Source organism: Papio anubis, chromosome 20 (genome assembly GCF_008728515.1).
Source record: "Papio anubis isolate 15944 chromosome 20, Panubis1.0, whole genome shotgun sequence".
Taxonomy (NCBI): domain Eukaryota; kingdom Metazoa; phylum Chordata; class Mammalia; order Primates; family Cercopithecidae; genus Papio; species Papio anubis.
This window is the reverse complement of record NC_044995.1, coordinates 45896469-45917828: the sequence shown is the minus strand read 5'-3', so window position 1 is coordinate 45917828 and position 21360 is coordinate 45896469. Positions and strand designations below refer to the sequence as shown.

Below are 21360 nucleotides of genomic sequence, written 5' to 3'. Positions count from 1 at the left end.
GAACTTAATAGATGAGGTTAAGAACCATAGACAGGGGCCGGGCGCGGTGGCTCACGCCTGTAATCCCAGCACTTTGGGAGGCCGAGGCGGGCGGATCACAAGGTCAGGAGATCGAGACCATGGTGAAACCCCGTCTCTACTAAAAATACAAAAAATAAGCCGGGCGCAGTGGCGGGCGCCTGTAGTTCCAGCTACTCGGGAGGCTGAGGCAGGAGAATGGCGTGAACCCAGGAGGCGGAGCTTGCAGTGAGCCAGGATCGCGCCACTGCACTCCAGCTTGGGTGACAGAGCGAGACTCCGTCTCAAAAAAAAAAAGAACCATAGACAGTTTAAAATCCATTTATGTTGCTTTCACAGCTGGAGTTTTTTTGGACCTTAACTTGAAATATAAGACAAAGCAAAGCTTCCATATGCGGCCAGTACACAATTCATTCTCTGTGAGAGTGTAAGAGTTGAAATATATTTTAATACCAGTGAACTGGTATTGCGTATCACTTTCTGGACCTGCCATGATTTCAGTCTGCCAAAGCCACAAATTCCACAGCTGGTGTCCTTCAACGATCCTCCCCGGGGGTTTTTAAGTGATTCTCCTGTCTCATCCTCCTGAGTAGCTGGGACTACAGACACCTGCCACCATGCCTGGCTAATTTTTGTATTTTTAGTAGAGACGGGATTTCACCACGTTGACCAGGTTGGTCTCAAACTCCTGACTTCATGTGAGCCACTGCGCCAGCAATTTTTTTTTTTTAGTCGAAGTCTTGCTCTGTCACCCAGACTGGAGTGTAGTGGCGCATCCTTGGTTCACCGCAACCTCCGCCTCCCAGGTTCAAGGGATCCTTCCACCTCAGCCTCCAAAGTAGCTGAGATTACAAGCATGCGCCACCATGCCCAGCTAATTTTTATTTTTTATTTTATTTTTATGTATTTATTTATTTATTTTTTGAAACAGAGTCTTGCTCAGTCGCCCAGGCTGGAGTGCAGTGGCGTGATCTTAGCTTACTCCTAGCTCTGCCTGCCGGGTTCACACCATTCTCCTGCCTCAGCCTTCCGAGTAGCTAGGACTACAGGCGCCCGCCACTACGCCCGGCTAATTTTTTGGTATTTTTATTTATTAGAGATGGGGTTTCACCATGTTAGCCAGGATGGTCTCAATCTCTGGACCTCGTGATCCGCCCATCTTAGCCTCCCAAAGTGCTGGGATTATAGGCATGAGCCACTGTGCCCAGCAATTTTTTTTTTTTTTTTTTTTGAGACGGGGTCTCGCTCTGTCGCCCAGGCTGGAGTGCAGTGGCCAGATCTCGGCTCACTGCAAGCTCCGCCTCCCGGGCTTACGCCATTCTCCTGCCTCAGCCTCCCGAGTAGCTGGGACCACAGGCGCCCGCCACCTCGCCCAGCTAGTTTTTTGTATTTTTTAGTAGAGACGGGGTTTCACCGTGTTCGCCAGGATGGTCTCGATCTCCTGACCTCGTGATCCGCCCGTCTCGGCCTCCCAAAGTGCTGGGATTACAGGCTTGAGCCACCGTGCCCAGCAATTTTTATATTTTTAGTAGAGTCAAGATTTCACCGTGTTAGCCAGGCTGGTCTCAAATTCCCAATCTCAAATGATCCACCTGCCTTGAACTTTGAAAGTGCTGGAATTATAGGCATGAGCCACCGTGCCCGGCCTCTGCTTTAACCTTTTTAATGTTCTTTGGTGAACTAGGCTTCCAAAAGCCAGGATCGCAAATCAGCCAGCAGAGAGAAGCGGTCCGTCGTGTCCTTTGATAAGGTCAAGGAGCCTCGGAAGTCGAGAGACTCAGAGTCCCATAGGTGAGTCGGGATCCAGAAACGGTTTGGTGTTTTTCCTAGAATGTGGTCATGACTGTGTCCTGAAGGACATTTGCAGAGTTCCCTGGGGTAGGATAGAGCTGTCAGCCTTTTTGCTCCTTCAGCTTTCAGTTCATAGACTTGCTATGTTTTAACTTTCATCCTACAGCTCTTTTCTTTTTTTTTTTTTTTTTTTTTGAGACAGAGTCTCGCTCTGCCACCCAGGCTGGAGTGCAGTGGCCGGATCTCAGCTGACTGCAAGCTCCGCTTTATGCCATTCTCCTGCCTCAGCCTCCCGAGTAGCTGGGACTACAGGCGCCCGCCATGTCGCCCGGCTAGTTTTTTGTATTTTTTAGTAGAGACGGGGTTTCACCATGTTAGCCAGGATGGTCTCAATCTCCTGACCTGGTGATCCGCCCGTCTCGGCCTCCCAAGGTGCTGGGATTACAGGCTTGAGCCACTGCGCCCAGCCCTTTTTTTTTTTTTTTTTTTTTTGTGGAGACAGAGTCTTGCTGTGTCGCCCAGGCTGGAGTACAGTGGCGTGACCTCAGCTCACTGCAGCCTCCACCTCCAAGCAATTCTCCTGCCTCAGCCTCCCGAGTAGCTGGGACTACAGGCATGCGCCAGCACGCCTGGCTAATTTTTGTATTTTTAGTAGAGACAGGGTTTCACCATGTTGGCCAGGCTGGTCTGAAAGTCCTGACCTCAGGTGATCCACCCGCCTTGACCTCCCAGAGTGCCAGGATTATAGATGTGAGCCACTGTGCCCAGCCTACCTATGGCTCTTTTCAAATAAGTCTCTTCCCAAAGATTGTAGAAGGTAGTAAAGGCAGGGAGATGGAATGCCTTCCAGCATCAATAGTGCATGTCAACAAAAAATACCAAATTTGCTCCAGAAGATGTGAAAGCGGGAAGACAGTGAGGTAGATCCAGCAAGGGCACTGAGAGGGCTTCCCTTTTTTTGAGATGGAGTCTCTGTGTCACCCAGGGTGGAGTGCAGTGGCATGATCTCAGCTCACCGCAGCCTCCACCTTCCCTGTTCAAGCAGTTCTCCTGCCTCAGCCTCCCAAGTAGCTGGGACTACAGGCACAAGCCACCACCCTCAGCTAATTTTTGTATTTTCAGTAGAGGTGGGGTTTGGCCATGTTGGCCAGGCTGGTTTCGAACTCCTGACCTCAAGTGATCTGCCTGCCTCGGCCTCCCAAAGTGCTGGGATTACAGGCGTGAGCCACTGCTCCAGGCCTGACAGGGCCTTGTTCTTAAATAAGAAAGAACTAAACACAAATGTTATTGGCGAATTACAGCTAATTTATCTTTTCTATGAAGAAATACTTCGTTAACTTTAGTTTTAAAAGTAAGGACCCCTGGGCGCAGTGTCTCACACTGGTAATCCCAGCCCTTTGGGAGGCCGAGACTGGCAGATTACCTGAGGTCAGGAGTTCAAGACCAGCCTGACCAACATAGTGAAATGCCATCTCTACTAAAAATACAAAATTCGCTGGGCGTGGTAGTGCATGTCTGTAATCTCATATACTTAGGCTGAGACAGGAGAATCGCATGAACCCACGAGGTGGAGGTTGCAGTGAGCCAAGATCCCGCCATTGCACTCCAGCCTGGGCAACAAGAGCAAAAGTCCATCTCAAATAAAAAATAAGGACCATTAGTTTAAAAGGAGGGGGAGAGGGCACTGCTCTGCCTATAAAGTAATCACCCTTTTATTCCTTTAAAAAGAAAAATTCCTTTAAAAAGAAAAAAAAAAAATCTCACATAGTCCTGTGAATGCAGACATTGGCAGATGGCATTTCTGCTGGGGGAGTAATGAACACGGACAGCCTGGGGGGCACCCGCAGGAGCCTGCAATGCTAAACGCTAGAGTGTTCCAGACCCTTGACCCCTGTCCGTGTCTGCCCTAGAGGAACCTATAAACAAGGAAGTGTTGGGCTTGGGTGTCCCGTCAGGTTGTGAGCATTTGGACACAACTGAAAAGTTCCGGTAAACCGCAGCCCTTTCATACTAGGGTGTCCTCCAGAAAGTGCTGAGATCCACAGAGGCAGGCGTGGGAGGATCCAAGACATGCTGGGTGAACTGAGGAACTTGCAGTCATTTGGGTCCAGAACACAATGAGGCAAGATTATACATTTCTGCTGGGACAGAAACACAGTTGTCCCAGAGATAATTGACCTCAGGACCCCTACGGATACCAAAATTTGCAGAGGATCAAGTTTCTGATATAAAACGGTGTGATATTTCTGCATATAACCCATGTACATCCTCCTGTACACTTTAAATCACTTCTAGATAACTTCTGATACAATGAAAATGCTCTGTCAGTAGTTGGTATACTGCACCGAGGTGCTTTTTTTTTTTTTTTTTTAGTAGCTCCCTGCACACACCCTTTTGTTTTGTTTTGTTTTGTTTTGAGACAGGGTCTCACTCTTTCACCCAGGCTGAAGTTAAGTGGTACAATCATAGTTCATTGCAGCCTCTACCTCCTGGTTTCAAGTGATTGATCCTCCCACCTCTGCCTCCAAGTAGCTACCACGCCTGGCTAATACTATTTTTTGTGGAGACGGGGTCTCACTATATTGCCCAGGCTGTATATCTAATAACTGTGTAGGTAAAGGATCAAAAGTAGGAAATCTGAGCCTGGGCACAGTGGCTCACACCTGTAATCCCAGCACTTTGGGAGGTGGAGGCGGGCGGATTATTTTGAGCTCAGGAGTTCAAGAACAGCCTGGGCAACCGTCTCTACCAAAAAAAAAAAAAGAGACCGTCTGGCTCCTGTCTTTTGTGTTTTATATACAAAGACTGGAGGAACACACTAAAATGTCATCTGTATCCCTGCCAAAAGGTACAACTGGTAATGTCCTCACACCTGGGGGGCCTGCCAGCCCCACTTCACAAGGACTCATTTAATCCTGTGGTCTAGGGAGTGAGGGTTCCAGTTCACACTCACTCACTATGAAGCATATACTCTGATACTCTGTTGCTTTTTTTTTTTTTTTTTTTGAGAAAGAGTCTTGCTCTGTTGCCAGACTGGAGTGCAGTGGCTCACTGCAACCTCTGCCTCATGGGCTCAAGTGATCTTCCTGCCTCAGCCTCTCTAGTAGCTGGGACTACAGGTGCATGCCACCACACTCAGTTAATTTTTGTATTTTTAGTGGAGACAGAGTTTCACCATGTTGGCCAAGGTGGTCTCGATCTCTTGATCTCATGATCCACCCGCCTCAGCTTCCCAAAGTGCTGGCATTAAGGCGTGAGCCACCATGCCTGGCCTGTTGCTTATTTTTGACTGACTGTTTCCTGAAATCACTTGTCAAGCTCCAGGAAATGTTGGATAAATGAGGCCCAGTTCACGTTATTACCTGATCACACACACACACAGCCTGGGCCTCATTCCTGGGATTTTCCTGGACTCCTCCCGTGGGCCGGAGAGGCCTTCTCCCCGCTGGAGTGTATGGTTCTGCAGACCACGTAGTGGAGGCACAGCCCTGGAGTCTGCACAACCCAGCGTCCTAAAGTCAGCCCTGGGACCTGGCTGGGGGTGTCTAGGTCCCCTTCTGCAGCTCTACTGTTGTGCAGCAGGGTACGTGAGCGCAGTGAACGCGAACAACGCATGCAGGCGCAGTGGGAGCGCGAGGAGCGTGAGCGGCTGGAGATTGCCCGAGAGAGGCTGGCCTTCCAGCGCCAGCGGCTGGAGCGTGAGCGCATGGAGCGAGAGCGGCTGGAGCGCGAGCGCATGCACGTGGAGCATGAGCGCAGGCGCGAGCAGGAGCGCATCCACCGTGAGCGCGAGGAGCTGCGGCGCCAGCAGGAACTGCGCTACGAGCAGGAGCGGCGGCCTGCGGTGCGGCGGCCCTACGACCTGGACCGGTAAGCAGATCTGCGCTGCCCTTAACACGTGGCGTTCAGAATCGTGTTAGGGACCTCACAGTTGAGTTAACTTGACTTTTTTTTTTTTGAGATGGGAGTCTCTCTTTGTCGCCCAGGCTGGAGTGCAGTGGCTCAATCTCGACTCACTCCAAGTTCCGCCACCTGTGTTCACGCCAGTCTCCTGCCTCAGCCTCCCAAGTAGCTGGGACTAAAGGCGCCCGCCACCATGCCTGGCTGATTTTTTTGTATTTTCAATGGAGACGGGGATTCACTGTGTGAGCCAGGATAGTCTCGATCTCCTGACCTCGTGATCCACCCGCCTCAGCCTACCAAAGTGCTGGGATTACAGGTGTGAGCCACGGCACCCGTCCAGCTTGAGATCTTTCATTCAAAGGAAGCATAGGCCGGGCACACTCGCTAAGCCTGTAATGGTAACATTTTGGGAGGCCAAGGTGGGCGGATTGCCTGAGCTCAGGAGTTCGAGACCAGCCTGGCCAACATGGCAGAACCCCGTCTCTACTAAAACACAAAAAATTGGTTGTGGTGACAGGCGCCTGTAATCCCAGCTATTTGGGAGATTGAGTCAGGAAAGTCGCTTGTACCCAGAAGGCATAGGTTGCAGTAAGCCAAGATCGCGCCACTGCACTCCAGCCTGGGCAACAGGGTGAGACTCCGTCTCGAAAAAAGAAATTAGAGACAGGAGACTGGATAAAGTAGTGCTGGTTAACTAATCGGGTTCAAGGATGGCACAGACCTTCTGAGGAGGAAAGCTAGGGCAGGCGGAGCGTCATGTCACAAGTGCCCAGAGGAGGGGCTGTCAATTGCATCTCCTTTAAGACTCTTCCCTGGCTTTTTTATTTTTTTATTTATTTTTTTTTTTTAATTTTTTTTTTTTTGAGACAGAGTCTCGCTCTGTTGCCCAGGCTGGAGTGCAGTGGCCGGATCTTAGCTCACTGGAAGCTCCGCCTCCCGGGTTTACGCCATTCTCCTGCCTCAGCCTCCCGAGTAGCTGGGACTACAGGCACCCGCCACCTCGCCCGGCTAGTTTTTTGTATTTTTTAGTAGAGACGGGGTTTCACCGTGTTAGCCAGGATGGTCTCAATCTCCTGACCTCATGATCCGCCCGTCTCGGCCTCCCAAAGTGCTGGGATTACAGGCTTGAGCCACCGTGCCCGCCCGCCTTTTTTTTTTAGACAGAGTCTTGCTGTGTCACCCAGGCTGGAGTGCAATGGCACGATCTCAGCTCACTGCAACCTCCATCTCCTGGGTTCAAGCGATTCTCCTGCCTCAGCCTCCCAAGTAGTTGGGATTACAGGCACCTACCACCACACCCGGCTAATTTTTGTTTTTTTAGTAGAGATGGGGTTTCACCATGTTGGTCAGGCTGGTCTCGAACTCCTGACCTCAGGTGATCCACCTACCTCAGACTCCCAAAGTGCTGGGATTACAGGCATAAGCCACCGTGCCTGGCCTTGTCCCGGCTTTTTTAATCAATTGTAATTTGTTTTTGCTTATTCTGGAAATAAAGAATTTAAAAAAAAAAACTTTTGAGACAGAATTTTGCTCGTTTCCCAGGCTGGAGTGCAATGGCACGATCTCGGCTCTCTGCAACCTCCACCTCCTGGGTTCAAGCAGTTCTCCTGCTTCAGCCTCCTAAGTAGCTGGGATTACAGGCATGTGCCACCACACCTGGCTAATTTTTTGTATTTTTAGTAGAGACAAGGTTTCACCATATTGGCCAGGCTGTCCAACTCCTGACCTCAGGTGATCCACCCGCCTTGGCCTCCCAAAGTGCTGGGATTACAGGCATGAGCCACCATGCCCGGCAGTAAGATTAATTTTAATTTCCCAAACATACTGAGGAGGAGATAGGAACACAAAATGCTGAGCACAGCTGCTGTCAGGAGTCAGGTGCATAATTCCAGCAGTGGTTGTGTCAGGCTTTACACGTGCACTGCAACCTGGCAAAAATCGCTGTTTGTTGTTTCTTTCTATTGCATGGGTTGAAGAGGAGCCTAGATCATACACAGTGCAACTTCTGTAAAGGGCCTTGTAAACTCTTCTCGGATCTATTATGCCTTGGTACGAAAGCCTTCTGATGAGAGTTCATTATAGTCATCTGTGTGTTGCAGCAGTACATGGCCGGGGCTGCTGGCAGGACAGGAGGTGGGGCACAAGAGATGGCAAGTACACTTGACAGAGCCCCTCAGGGTGGAGGCTCACGTGGCTTCCTGAGCGGAGGTGGCTGTGTAGGGCTCCAGAAGCCATCTGCAGGCAGACCATAGGACTGACTGCTTAACTAAATGGCAGTTAACTAATGGCTGCCCCTTTAGAAAACCAAGGCCGCTTTGATCAGGGGAGGTGGGTGTGTGGGACAAAAGAAAACAGCTGTGCAGTCACTGGGGTCAAATCAGATCTTGCCTTCTATAGCAGAGAACAATCTTGGTGAAAGTCATCCTGGCTCTGTGAAGTGATAGGGGCCAGCTCCCACAAAGGTGATAGATACATACGGGGTAGAGGATCCCTCTATCTCTGTCTCTTGTCCCCTCACAGGCGAGATGATGCCTATTGGCCAGAAGCCAAGCGGGCCGCCCTGGATGAGCGCTACCATTCTGACTTTAACCGCCAGGACCGCTTCCACGACTTTGACCACAGGGACCGCGGTCGCTACCCCGACCACTCGGTGGACAGGTCAGTTGGGCCCCTGCTGGGCGTGCAGGTTTTCTTTTTCCTGGCTCATTCTCTGACTGAGAACAAGGACTCCTGGGCTCTCAGAGCCCACTCCATTCATCAGGTGTGTGCTGAGTCAGGCCCGCAGCTCTCCTGCCTCCAGTTGGGGAAGTGATGCTTTTCACTGGGGGCCTGATGGTCCTTTCTTTGTGAAGAAGCTTGTTCCTCCCCTTACGGTTTGATTTAAATTACCTTTTCAGGAGAGAAGGTTCAAGGTCAATGATGGGAGAACGAGAAGGACAGGTAAGTCCAAAGCTACAGTGGTAGCCACGGAATTTCCCGTAGAATGGGTTCTTTTCCCTTCAGCGTGCCTTCTTCCTGCCTTTTCCTTGAGTGAGAGACAAAATGAAGAAAGAGAAAAATATAGCACTAGAAAAGTCTAGGTGTGTGGGATGAAAATTTGGGATTATTTGGGGTTAGTCTTGGCTGTCAGTCTGAACAGTTACTCTGAAGCTGTTATTAGCCTTGACCCCGGGGTTCTGTGTCCCACACTGACCACACACGTGCAGAAGTGCCAGGGAACCTTGCGGTGTGACCTGGCTCTGCTGGGAAGTGTCTAGTGAGCCGCACAGCTGACTCAGACAGGTGCATCTGGGAAGGCTGTGGTTACTGTGTCTGTCCTCGAGTGCCTGCCCTCTTTGGAAACTAAGGACATCCTTCATCACCCCAGGGCCCCGCTTAGCCTTGGAAAACAACTAGGTCTCTGATCTGTGCTCGTTCTCCTTGGGGGGCTAGCACGTTAGAACAATAAGCTTCATTTTCTCTTTCCATCTTACGTTGAGACTGAGACTTTCCAGGAGAGCCTTGGACCTCTAGTGGCTTTCCCTATAAACTGGGGGGCAGTACGTTGCTGTGTGGAAGATGCCTCCTCTCTGAGGACTCCATTCATGAGCCCTTTCTCCTCTTGCCAGCATTTTTGGACTCCAGCATAAGCTTCCCATTTCTGTCCCCCTTGGTTCCTTAATGTGGCTGAGCATAGCCAAGTACTCAGTTCTGTCTTGGGATCCTTAGGAATTCCATCAGCCTCATGGGGTTCCTTTTTCCCTGCTCCTGGAGGCAAATTATATGCAGCAAAACCTAGAACTAGTCCTGTGGATTTTCTCTGGTGGAGGAGCATACACCAGTGGTTCCATGTCCAGGCTCCACAATCAGACAGAACTGGGGTCACACCTTGGTGTCACCCCTTCCTGCCTAGCCTGTCTCCCCAGCAGTGAAATGAGGGTAATATTCCTCCTACAGAGGTTGGGGTGGTGGGGAGTTTACATGAGGTGGGCGCATGTCGGTACAAACGTGTTTATCATTGCCAGCTACTTTTTTTTTTTTTTTTTAATAGAGACGGATCTCACTGTGTTGCCCAGGCCAGTTTTGAACTCCTGAGCTCAAGTGATCCTCCTGCCTCGGTCTCCCAAAGTGCTAGGATTACACATGTAAGCTAGCATGCCTGGCCACCAGCTACTTTCATGCAGGTGTCAGATACGCTCTCCTAATAGTGGAAGGCAGTTTGATCCTTTCTCCTCACACAGTCATAAATGAGTCATCACAGTTACCCCAAAGGCCAATGATGATCTCTCCCTACAGAGAAAACTAGCACAGAACTTATGGGCCTTGTTGAACTGTTAACCTGGGTTGGTTGGACAGAAAAATGTTGGTTCAATTTTCAAATACTAAGGAGAGCTTATTTCAGGAGGCCCTTTTTTTACTTTGTTGAGGGGAGGTGTCAGAGCACACGCTGGGAAGAATCGACCAGGGAAGCAGGCAGTGGTAATGTGGGACATCTTGCATATGGTGGAGCATGCTGCCATCTTTGCCTTCACCCTGGCACAGCTCTCTCTCCATTGAATGGGGAGGTGAACTTGGACATGTACGATGACCAGGCTGCATCAAGGAGGTTTCCTTACCAGGACTCTTTTCTAGTTTCCTTTCACCTACAATATGGTCATGGGGCAGAAGCCCCAGAGGCCACATACGTATTTGTGGAAAGAGAAAGAACAGGACTGTGGAGCCAAAACTCCCTCACTAGCTTTTGTGAAAGTCAGGCTGGAAAGTGCTTCCAGCCACAGAAACAGGCTGTGGGTGTAAATATTAACCTTGGCCAGCAAAAAAGTAGGCATAGAGTGTGACTCGCCCTCTCTTAGTCTTCCCTGAAATAGCAGGGTCAAGAACTCCAGGTCTGTGTTAGCCATGTGGTTTACAAAAACAGTGACACAGAGGAGGGAATAGTGGGACTGGCCAAGTGGATGACCAGCCATTTTATCTCTTAGTGTCCTGTGTCCTGTGTCCTGAGCAGAGCAAGACGTAAGGTCCTAGACCAGGCACCCAGCAGAAACTTCTGAGAAACTTGACTGTGAGGAAGGATGCTTGCTTGCCTAGCAATTGGTTGGATGAGGGGGCTCTGTTTGATACTTCCTTCACTGTGGAAGGAAGAAATTTGTAAAAATTATTTCCGGAATATGCACACATTAAAGGTTTATAAACCTGACCTTCCCTTAGTAGAAGACACTTAATAAGAGTACTGTTGGCTCTGGGCACTAACCATTTGAGCTGTGGGACCCAGGGAATCTCTCTCGCAAGCATCATCTTTAGTGTGACCCCTGGTGGCCCTTCCGGCTCTGGTGGCGCTGTGGGTACCTGCCTTGGAGATTCCTTGGTACTAGTACCTTTTGTGTACCAGGCTATGAGCCTAGAGCACAGGGCCTCTGGCCTGCAGATTTCAGGGAGGCAGCTATGTCATGTGAACCAGTATGGCCTGCCAGCACTTCTGTCCAGAGTGACTGTCGTTGTCATCGTTAGCGTGTTGCCTGAAAAGCCTTGGGGTCTGGGGGCTGACACTGAAGGTTTTTTTCCTCCTGGCCCTGTGATTTCCAGCATTACCCAGAACGCCATGGAGGACCAGAGCGCCACGGCCGGGACTCCCGCGATGGCTGGGGGGGCTATGGCTCCGACAAGAGGATGAGTGAGGGCCGGGGGCTGCCTCCTCCCCCCAGGTTTGTGTCCCACACCCCACAGTACCTGTCCCTGGCCTCACAGAGTCAGCTGACCGGATAGGTCTGTCCCACCAAGGGGCCCCCAAGTCTCTGGGATGTGGGCACAGGGTGGGAAAAACACAGGGATTCACCCTCCAGAAGCCACCACATTTATTAGCACGAGAGCCAGAGATGGGGGCAATCCAAATCAGAGATGTCTCTCTTTCAAGGGGCAGACGTGACTGGGGGGACCATGGCCGAAGAGAGGATGACCGGGCATGGCAGGGCACGGCTGACGGTGGCATGATGGACAGGGATCACAAGAGGTGGCAAGGTGAGGAGCAGCTCTGGGCTGGGACCAGGGCATGCTGGGAAGTGATGGAAAGATGGAGGCCACGCCTTCTCTCACTCCTCAGGTGAGCACAGGAGGTGCTCTGCCCTCGGTGCTGGAATGAGGAGTGAAAAGCACTTCAGACACCACCTACTCTCTGGTGGTCTGGCCCAGGAGTTGGACAGTGGGCGTTCCCGAGTCCTCTCTGCTGGGAGGACACTGGACGTCTGTGGTTACTGTGCCGAGGTGTCCTTCTGGGACCTGCTAGTTCCGGGTACCTGGGGGCCTCACCAAAGGGAGTGCAGTGGGCTAAATGTGCCGTGGGTTCCACGCTGTGTGTGCAGGTTCCCTGTGTGAAAGCACGTCTGTCTTCTAGGTGGTGAGAGAAGCATGTCCGGTCACTCGGGGCCTGGCCACATGATGAACCGAGGAGGGATGTCAGGGTAAGGCATGCCAGGGGCGGCTCCCCTTTCCCCTGCTTTGCATATTGGCCTACCTTGGAGGACGCTTAACAACCGGTCCTTCCAGCTAACGCCCCCTCCCCCAAGTGTGACATGAGGCCAGGCATGGGGTACTGTGGAGCCTGCCACCACTCAGGAGGGGAAGGCATCAGGAAGGGGCCTTGCCTGCAGGCAATGTCCAGGGAAGCTGTGCAGGCTGGGATGGGCCAGGGGAGCAGGATGATTTCACAGTCAAACCAATGTGAATTTGTTCCTAGGCGCGGCAGCTTTGCCCCAGGCGGGGCCTCCCGGGGCCACCCCATCCCACACGGTGGCATGCAAGGCGGGTTCGGAGGCCAGAGCCGAGGGAGCAGGCCCAGCGACGCCCGCTTCACTCGCCGCTACTGAGTACTTGGAATCCTGTGTCCTGTCACGTGGCAACAAGGCTATGTTCTGTTAGGAGTTACCTTAAACTGTGTAAAAATATTTTTTTTTTAATCTGCTGCCATATTGTAGCTCAATACAATGTGAATTTTGTTTTTCGTTTTGGGGGTTGTTTTTTTTTTTTTGTAATAAATGTGTTTCCGTTCACATACCCTTTATTTTAAAGTGTCATTTCTTTATTTCCGCCTCTTTAAATGAAACGAAATTATACTTGAGTGCCTTTTAGTTGTATTGATATACATTGACTGTTCCTTTTATTATTTTTTTCTTTTTTTTTTTTTGAGATGGAGTCTCGCTTTGCCACCCAGGCCTGGAGTGCAGCGGCACAATCTCGGCTCACTGCAAACTCCGCCTCCCGGGTTCAAGTGATTCTCCTGCCTCGGCCTCCTGACTAGCTGGGACTACAGGCACCTGCCACCACGCCCGGCTAATTTTTGTATTTTTAGTAGAGTGGGGTTTTGTCATATTGGTCAGGCTGGTCTTGAACTCCTGACCCTCGTGACCTGCCCGCCTCGACCTCTCAAAGTGGTGGGATTACAGGCATGAGCCACCGTGCCTGGCCAACTCTGTTTATTTCTAAATGTGTATGAAACGCATGTGATAGAAAACCTCCAGGAAGGCATCCGGGTGTGGGAGAGGCTTTCCAGTGAGACGATGATTTTCGCGTAATGGGCCTGTGCGGTGCAGGTTTTGCCTGGCTTCTCAGGTCAGCGAGCTGTCCGCTCCTTTAATGTTAGCACAGACGGGGCTGCTCTGCTCTTGGGTGCTGGGTGACATCCCTGTCAGGGTGTGGGGGTCTCACACCCTGTTGATGGACACTGGCAGATGCTTCCCCCACGGATCACACTCAAACCAAGCCTGTGAAGATTTCCAGCTGCCACTTTCCACGCTGACTTGCCAGAGCCCAGTCACCATCATCATGTGGATGCTTCCGCATTACCTTTTTACTCAGGACAAACTGTTTTCACGGCAGAGTCGAGGGTGGAAGCAGTGAAGGCTGAAGGTCCTCAGCAGCATCTCAGGCCTGCGGTGTGCTTGTGCATGGGCGCAGCCCCCTCGTGCCAGGATGGGGGCTCTGACCAGCCCAGGGCTGGCCTCCGTGTCGGCCGGAAGGGACAAGCTCAACGCCAACCCTCCACGTACCAATAGCAGGCTGGAGCCACGGCACCTGGGATCCAGCACCTGTCCTAATCCAGGAAGCCAGACCAGACTTGGGACATACCTCAAACTGTGAGGCGGGTGCCTCCCACATTTTATAAGCCTCACTAGTGGAAAGTGAGGAGGAAGCAGCGTCCAGCAGACAGGAAGACGGCGGAGCCCTGGTGACGCTCTTTGGTCCCTTCAGCTGTAAAGGACAGGTGGCCCGACCAATACCAGTGGTGGCTTAGATGATAAAGGGGGGCCCTTCCCTGCCTTAACGGGAAGTCTGCAGGTAGTCAGTTCCCGGGATTCACTGCAGCCCACCTCAGGCTCTGTGTCTCTGAGGATTTTGGGGCTCATGGATGATGGATGGCTGAAAGCTCCAACAATCCTATCCACCCACAGTGTGGGTATCATCGGGGCCTATCCAGCAGGACAAGGAAGGGCAGGAACAGGGACTTGCACTCACAGGCCTCTTGGCAAACTCACCCCTGAGGCTCCTCAGCCGGAACTCGGTCCCGTGCTCGCCTTTCTTGTGACCTGTCCCTGGCGAAGACGGAATGTTTCCTTTCAGAAGGAAAGTGACATCCAGGAAGGAACCCAGTCGTAACCCCCAGGAGCCATGTTCTCAGCCTTCCCCTCATACCTTTTTTTTTTTAACACAAGCAGTTCACATTGTTTGTACTTTTTTTGTTTTGTTTTTGTTTTTGTTTTTGTTTTTTGAGATGGAGTCTCCCTCTGTCTCCCAGGCTGGAGTGCAGTGGTGCAATCTCGGCTCGCTGCAACCTCTGTCTCCTGGGTTCAAGCAATTCTCCTACCTCAGCCTCCTGAGTAGCTGGGACTACAGGCGCCTGCCACCACACCCGGCTAAGTTTTGCGTTTTTAGTAGAGACAGGTTTTCACCACATTGAGCAGGCTGGTCTCAAACTCCTGACCTCAGGTGATCTGCCCACCTCGGCCTCCCAAGGTGCTGGGATTACAGGTGTGAGCCACCGCACTCGGTTCCATTTTTTTGAGCCATATGCAGTTGTGCATACCAGTAATCAATCCCAGCTACTTGGAAGGTCAAGGCAGGAAGATTGTTTAAGGCCAAGAGTTCACGTCCAGCCTGGACAGTAGAGCAAGACCCCATTTCTTTGATGGGTTTTAGGGGGTATTTTTTTAAATAAATGACAGACCGTGTGCGGTGGCGCCTGTAATCCCAGCACTTTGGGAGGCCGAGGTGGGTGGATCATCTGAGGTCAGGATTTTGAGACCAACCTGGCCAACATGGCGAAACACTGACTCTACTAAAAACACAAAAATTAGCTGGGTGTGGTGGTGCACGCCTCTAGTCCCAGCTACTCAGGAGGCTGAGGCAGAATAATCACTTGAACCCAGGAGGTGGAGTTTGCAGTGAGCCAAGATTGCACCACCACACTCCAGCCTGGGCAACAGAGCAAGACTTAGTCTCAAAAAAAAAAAAAAAGAAAGAAAGAAAGAACAGATTCCACTAGCTGAGAGAGATGAGGTCTGTGAATATCTGGGGCATGTCCCCACAGACTCCTTTTTTTTTTTTTTTTTTTTGAGATGGAGTCTCGCTCTGTCGCCCAGACTGGAGTTCAGTGGCACGATCTCGGCTCATTGCAAGCTCCGCCTCCCAGGTTCACGTCATTCTGCTTCAGCTTCCCGAGTAGCTGGGACTACAGGTGCCCGCCACCACACCCGGCTAAGTTTTTTTGTATTTTTAGTAGAGACGGGGTTTCACTGTTAGCCAGGATGGTCTCGATCTCCTGACCTCGTGATCCGCCCACCTCGGCCTCCCAAAGTGCTGGGATTACAGGCGTGAGCCACCGCGCCTGGCCCAGACTCCCTTTTAACTCTGCTTTACGTGGCCTTATACCTTCCTCCCAGGTGTCATTATTAGCCCCAGTTAGCAGAAGAGAAAACTGAGGGCACAGATTGGACACTACCTGTAAGAACCAAATGCCCACAGCAATAATTGTAAACCCCAATTGTGTAACCTACATGGATCTACAAAGTCAGAATCCATGGCCGTTATGCCAGTTCTCTAGGGCCAAGGTAACAAATTGCTACAAGCTTTTTGTGTGTGTGACAGTCTCCTGTCACCCCGGTTGGAGTGCAGTGGTGCAATCATAGCTCACTGCAGTCTCCATTTCCTGGGCTCAAGCGATCCTCCCACCTCAGCCTGCCCAGTGGCTGGGACTACAGATGGGTGATACCACATCTGGCTAATTTTTGTATCTTTTGTAGAGATGGGGTTTCATCACGCTCAGGCTGGTCTTGAATTCCTGGGCTCAAGCGATCCACTCGCCTTGACCTCCCAAAGTGCTAGGATTCCAGGCACGAGGCAACGCAGGCAGCCCAGTCTCCTAGGCAGGAGAGATGCCTCGGAGTGCTTCTCCCTGGCCACAGTCTTGAGTCATTTGCATGGGACGCTCTACTTCTTAAACCCAGGCAGCACCCTTTGTCGTCCTTCTGCTACACAGGGAAGGACAGGGATTCGGCCCTGCTGTCAGCCAGGCACTGAGCTGTACCTGCCCTTCCCCACTGTCCTCAATGTAACCCTAGGAGGCTGTACAACCCCATTTTGCAGACAGAAAAACTGAGGCCTAGCAGGGTGAACTGACGAGTGAGGACAACCTGGCAATGGAAAAGATCCAAGCTTCGAACCACCCATTCATTCAATTCCCATTTCCAGAGACCCCCCTCTCAAGCAGGGTCCCCGGCACGGACCAGATGTGTTCACACAACAGACCCAATCGGTGCCTGCCCTCAAGGTGGGCACACATGCACATGGTGAGCTTATGAAGTGCAGCTTAGGCCAGGTGCGGTGGCTCACGCCTGTAATCCCAGCACTTTAGGAGGCTGAGGCAGGCGGATCACAAGGTCAGGAGTTCGAGACCACCCTGGCCAATATGGTGAAACCCCGCTTCTACTAAAAATAGAAAAAATTAGCCAGGTGCGGTGGTGTGCACCTGTAATCCCAGCTACTCAGGAGGCTGAGGCAGGAGAATCGCTTGAACCCAGGAGGCGGAAGTTGCAGTGAGCCGAGATTGTGCCACTACACTCCAGCCTGGGCAACAGAGCAAAACTCCATCTTGAAAAAATAAAAAAGGCCAGGTGCAGTGGCTCATGCCTGTAATCCCAGCACTTTGGGAGGCTGAGGCAGGCAGATCACTTGAGGTCAGGAGGTTGAGACCAGCCTGGCCAACATGGTAAAACCCCGTCTCTACTAAAAATACAAAAATTAGCCGGGATTGGTGACGCACGCCTGTAATCCCAGATACTCAGGAGGCTGAGGCAGGAGAATCGCTTGAACCCAGGAGGTGGAGGTTGCAGTGAGCCAAGATCGCGCCATTGCACTCCAGCCTGGGGGAGAAGAGCAAGACTCCATCTCAGAAAAAAGGAAGTGCAGCTTGATGGTACAGGTTACCCTGGCCACAGAAGGAATGGAGGCATTTCCTGGATGGGGGAGCACATTTCCTGGATGGGGGAGCACACTGTGAAGGCTCCGAGGCCAACAGGAGCAAGCTTGTGGGAGAAACTGCCAGAAGGCTTTGGGGGAAGAGGGGAATGGCCACGGGACAGCGCCATGTATTTTTGACACTCTGGGAGTGAAGTCTCTGGCCATGGGCTACTTGGTGGTCTCTTGAGGTTGTTCTATAGAGTAAGAGGAGCCTTTTCCTTCCAAATCATGGTCCCCATCCTTACACATGTCTCCAGGAAGCAGCTGAAGCCCAGGTCCCAGAGGGACAGACCCTGCCCTTGGTTTCAGCACGGCGACGCACGTGAGTGTCCACTTCGGCCTGCACCTCAGCCACGGAAACGTCTTCAGAGTTGGCCATGCCTCTAGTGGCAGCCAGTCCAACAATGCCAGGCTCCAACAGCAGGCCTTCACTGGCAAGACTCTGAACCAAGATGGAGCAGTGCTTTGTGGGTAAGTGGAGTAGACTAACGAGTCCTCATACATCCATCCACCAACCCATTCACCCATCCATCCTCCATCTAACCCATACATCCATCTATCTACCTATCGATCCATCCATCCATTCATCCATCCACACACCCATCCATTCATCATCCATCCACTCACCCACCCCATCCATCTATCCCATTCATCCACCTATCTATCCATCCATTCGTCCACCCACCCAGTCATCCATCCACCCATCCATTCATCCACCTATCCACCCAATCCAACCCATCCATTCATCATCCACCCACCCATCTACCCCATCATCCATCTACCCATTCACCCATGCATGCATCTACCCATCCAACCACTCATCCCATCCACTCATTAATCCATCAAGCCATTGACTGTACTCATCCATTAATTCATTCATGCTTACTAATCATCTTCTATTTATTTATTTATTTATTTATTTTTGAGACACAGTCTCATTCTGTTGCCCAGGCTGGAGTGCAGTGGCCTGATCTTGGCTCACTGTAACCCCCGCCTCCTGGGTTCACACCATTCTCCTGCCTCAGCCTTCCGAGTAGCTGGGACTACAGGCACCCGCCACCATGCCCAGCTAACTTTTCGTATTTTTTTTTTTTATAGTAGAGACGGGGTTTCACCGTGTTAGCCAGGATGGTCTTGATTTCCTGACCTTGTGATCCATCCACTTCAGCCTTCCAAAGCGCTGGGATTACAGGTGTGAGCCACTGCGCCCGGCCTCTTAATTATTAATATTATTCATTTTTGAGACGAAGTCTCGCTCTGTCACCCAGGCTGGAGTGCAGTGGCGCAATCTCGGCTCACTGCAACCTCCGCCTCCCGGGTTCAAGTGATTCTCTTGCTTCAGCCTCCCGAGTAGCTGGGACTGCAGGCATGTGCCACCACGCCCGGCTAATTTTTGTATTTTTTTTTTAGTAGAGACGGGGTTCTGCCATGTTGGGCAGGCTGGTCTTGAACTCCTGACCTCAGGTGATCCACTCATCTCGGCCTCCCAAAGTGCTGGGATTGCAGGCGTGGGCCACCCGCCCAGCCCATGCTTACTAATCATCTTCTATACCCCAGGCTCTACACTGGGGTTTGGGGCCACGCCTACTATTAACACATGGTCCCTTCCCTCAGGGAGCTTGCATCCTGTTGAGCTAAGTCACACAAAAGCAAACTGCGGTGCCCACGGAGAAGAAAAGGTGCTGAACTCTGCCTCAGGACAGGGGCATGGTGACCCTGCGTGTAGGAGAGGAGTCTGCCAGGATGAGGGGCAGAGGGGTCTTACTCTCCTGCAAGGTGAGATGAGGCAGGGTGTGTAGGGACCTGGCGCCCCTGGAATGCAGACGTGGTGTGGGGGTTAAGGCCTGGAAGTTCTCTCCCAGCCTCAGCCTCAAGGAAACCACCCCTCCTCTTGGCCTGCCTCTTCCTTCTTCCAGAGACCACCCCTGGGGATGAAGGACGCCAGCCCTCCCGTGGCCTCAGTGCTGCCAGAGGCCAGCAGAGGGGTGGGAGCGTGGGGCTTCCACTGTTGCCTCTGCCATCGCCTGCCTCCTAGATAAGTTCCTGCAGCTTTCTGAGCTTCCATTTGCTGACCTGTAAAATGAGGCTACTGAGCTGCTCTGAGGATTGCGGGGTGAAGGGTGTCATCGCAGGACTGCATTCCCTCTCCCTCCAGCTCCAAAAACCGAATTCTACCAAGGCATAGAGCAGCTCCCGAGTCCAAGTTCACTGGGATCACTACTGAAAGTGACATGAGGCAGCCAAGTGTCTAGGCAGAAAGGGGCAGGTCCCAGGGAAACCCCACCTTCAAGCCAAAAACAGCCCGAAAGCTGAAAGATCAGACTGCTGGTCCTGGAGGAAACCCACCACCCAGAGTGAGAACTTCTGTTCCCGTTTGTCCCCCCTTTCCTGGTTGATTCTTTCTGAACAATGCCTTTTAACCAATCGAATGTTGCCCTTTCCAATACTACCTATGGCCTCCCCCCGCCCCCGCAATTCTGAGCCTATAAAATGTCCTGGACCCAGCTACGCGAGGAGGAAAAAACCAGACCCCGCATCCTCTCTCCGCTGAAAGCTGTTCAGTCGCTCAGTAAAATTCTTCTCCTCCCTCCTCAGCCTTCAATGTCCAGCGTATCCTCGTTCTTCTCGGGCGCAGTACAATTGCTTGGGAACCACGGAATGCAGGTACAAGCTATAACACAGGCGACTGGGGCATGCCAGCATGGCCAAGCGAGGCCCAGGCTAGGTGTTGCCGGCTGGAGGTCCCTGGCTTGCAAAATGACTGAGAAGAAACATCCTGCATCTCTACTGACAGCAAACTCATTTCCAGGACCACGTGAGATGGGAAGACGCGTGGCTGTCAGCTGCTTCGGTTGTCACCTTGTCCTTTCGGATTTAATTAAAACTGGCTGCTCAGCCCTCAGCCCACAAGGGAAGAACCCAGGTTGCTGCTGGCCCATATGGCACCGGATGGATGGGGCCAAAAGTGGGCTGAACGTGCTCTGGGCTGGTGCCACGGAGACCCTGAGCCCAGCATCCCCCCAGCCAGGATTGGGGACCCTCAGGACTCTTGTTGTTCCTGGTTACCTTGGCTTTTTTTTTTTTCTTTTTTTTTTTTTTTTAAGAGGTAGGGTCTCAGTATTTCACCCAGGCTGGAGTGTGGTGGTAGAGTCATGGCTCACCGTAGCCTCAATGTCCCAGTGATCCTCCTGCCTCAGCCGGGGCTACAGGCATGTGCCACCGCACCCAGCTGATCACCTCCACTTCTGCTGCACCCACCACCCCTTGGGATGCCCAGTTAGCACTCACTCCAGGCCAGGGCTGGGCAAGGTGCACTCAAGGCTGGAGCGGGACCATGGGCAGCTGTGGTGACAGGTGAAAGGAAGGGCAGTTACTGATGTCAGCCACTCGGCGTCCCCCATGCCCCAGCCCCAGCTGAACTCCGTCTATGGACTCCCCCGCTCTCTCTTCTAGCTCTGCCCATCCCACATCGCGACAGGCTAGCTTTCCCTGGACTCCGTTCCTAGCCCATCCTGCTTCCAGCTATCAAGTGACCCCAGCTGTCAAATGGCAATGTGCCACACCCCAGCCTTGCCTTGCTCTGTGGTCTTGGCTGTGGGTTTGGTCGGGTGTTTTCCCAGCCCCTTCCCACTTTCCCAAAGTCACCTGCAGACCTCTGCTCTCCGGAGCTCCGCTTCCATGGCCCCCCAACTCCCCTGACCCCAGACACATTCTTGCACACAGGTGCCAGTGGATGGGCGAGGACGGACTCATGGGATAAAGCCCATGAGTGACCCCAGGGAAGAACTAAGTCACATTCGTGGAGCTGCAGGACCCAGCCGCCTGGATGGAGGTGAGCGGCCCAGAAGGCAGCTGCTCACTGGCATTGTCCAGTCCTTCCCCTCTAACAGCGCTGGTAACAGGTGTGAGGCTGCAGAGGCCTCCTGGAGTGGGCGGACACCCCCTGGCCCAGCCACGGCATCACAGCACTGACAGCAAACCCCGCCTGTCCTCACAGGCTGGGGCTGCGTGCCTGGGTGCGAGGCGACTGGAAACTCTGCATCCCCAGTGAGGGTTTGTGAACAGCCTGCGCTCCAGACAGGCTGGGCAGACAGAACTGTCGGTGCAAGTTTCTTCATCTGTAAAATGGGCCTGAAGCCTGCTCCTTCCTGGGGCTTCAGGAAG

General features: G+C 52.2%; 1 protein-coding gene and 1 pseudogene across 5 annotated transcripts in view; one reads left to right on the top strand and one right to left on the bottom strand.

Annotated features, from left to right (window-relative positions):
- Positions 1 to 12745, top strand: part of SAFB (scaffold attachment factor B) — a 46255-nt gene extending 33510 nt beyond the window's left edge. For 2 of the 5 annotated variants that reach the window (XM_009193253.4, XM_017952112.3), the window contains 8 exons: positions 1703 to 1809; positions 5392 to 5679; positions 8233 to 8370; positions 8610 to 8652; positions 11275 to 11393; positions 11603 to 11706; positions 12080 to 12146; positions 12422 to 12745. In XM_009193253.4, the coding sequence (XP_009191517.1) occupies positions 1703 to 1809; positions 5392 to 5679; positions 8233 to 8370; positions 8610 to 8652; positions 11275 to 11393; positions 11603 to 11706; positions 12080 to 12146; positions 12422 to 12551 (996 nt within the window). In that variant the 3' untranslated portion in view covers positions 12552 to 12745. Of the gene's footprint in view, positions 1 to 1702; positions 1810 to 5388; positions 5680 to 8232; positions 8371 to 8609; positions 8653 to 11274; positions 11394 to 11602; positions 11707 to 12079; positions 12147 to 12421 lie in introns of all 5 variants that reach the window. The other 3 variants (XM_003914720.5, XM_009193254.4, XM_009193252.4) reach the window with 3 other exon arrangements.
- LOC116271704 lies at positions 341 to 511 on the bottom strand (annotated as a pseudogene).
- Positions 12746 to 21360: the final 8615 nt, after the last annotated feature.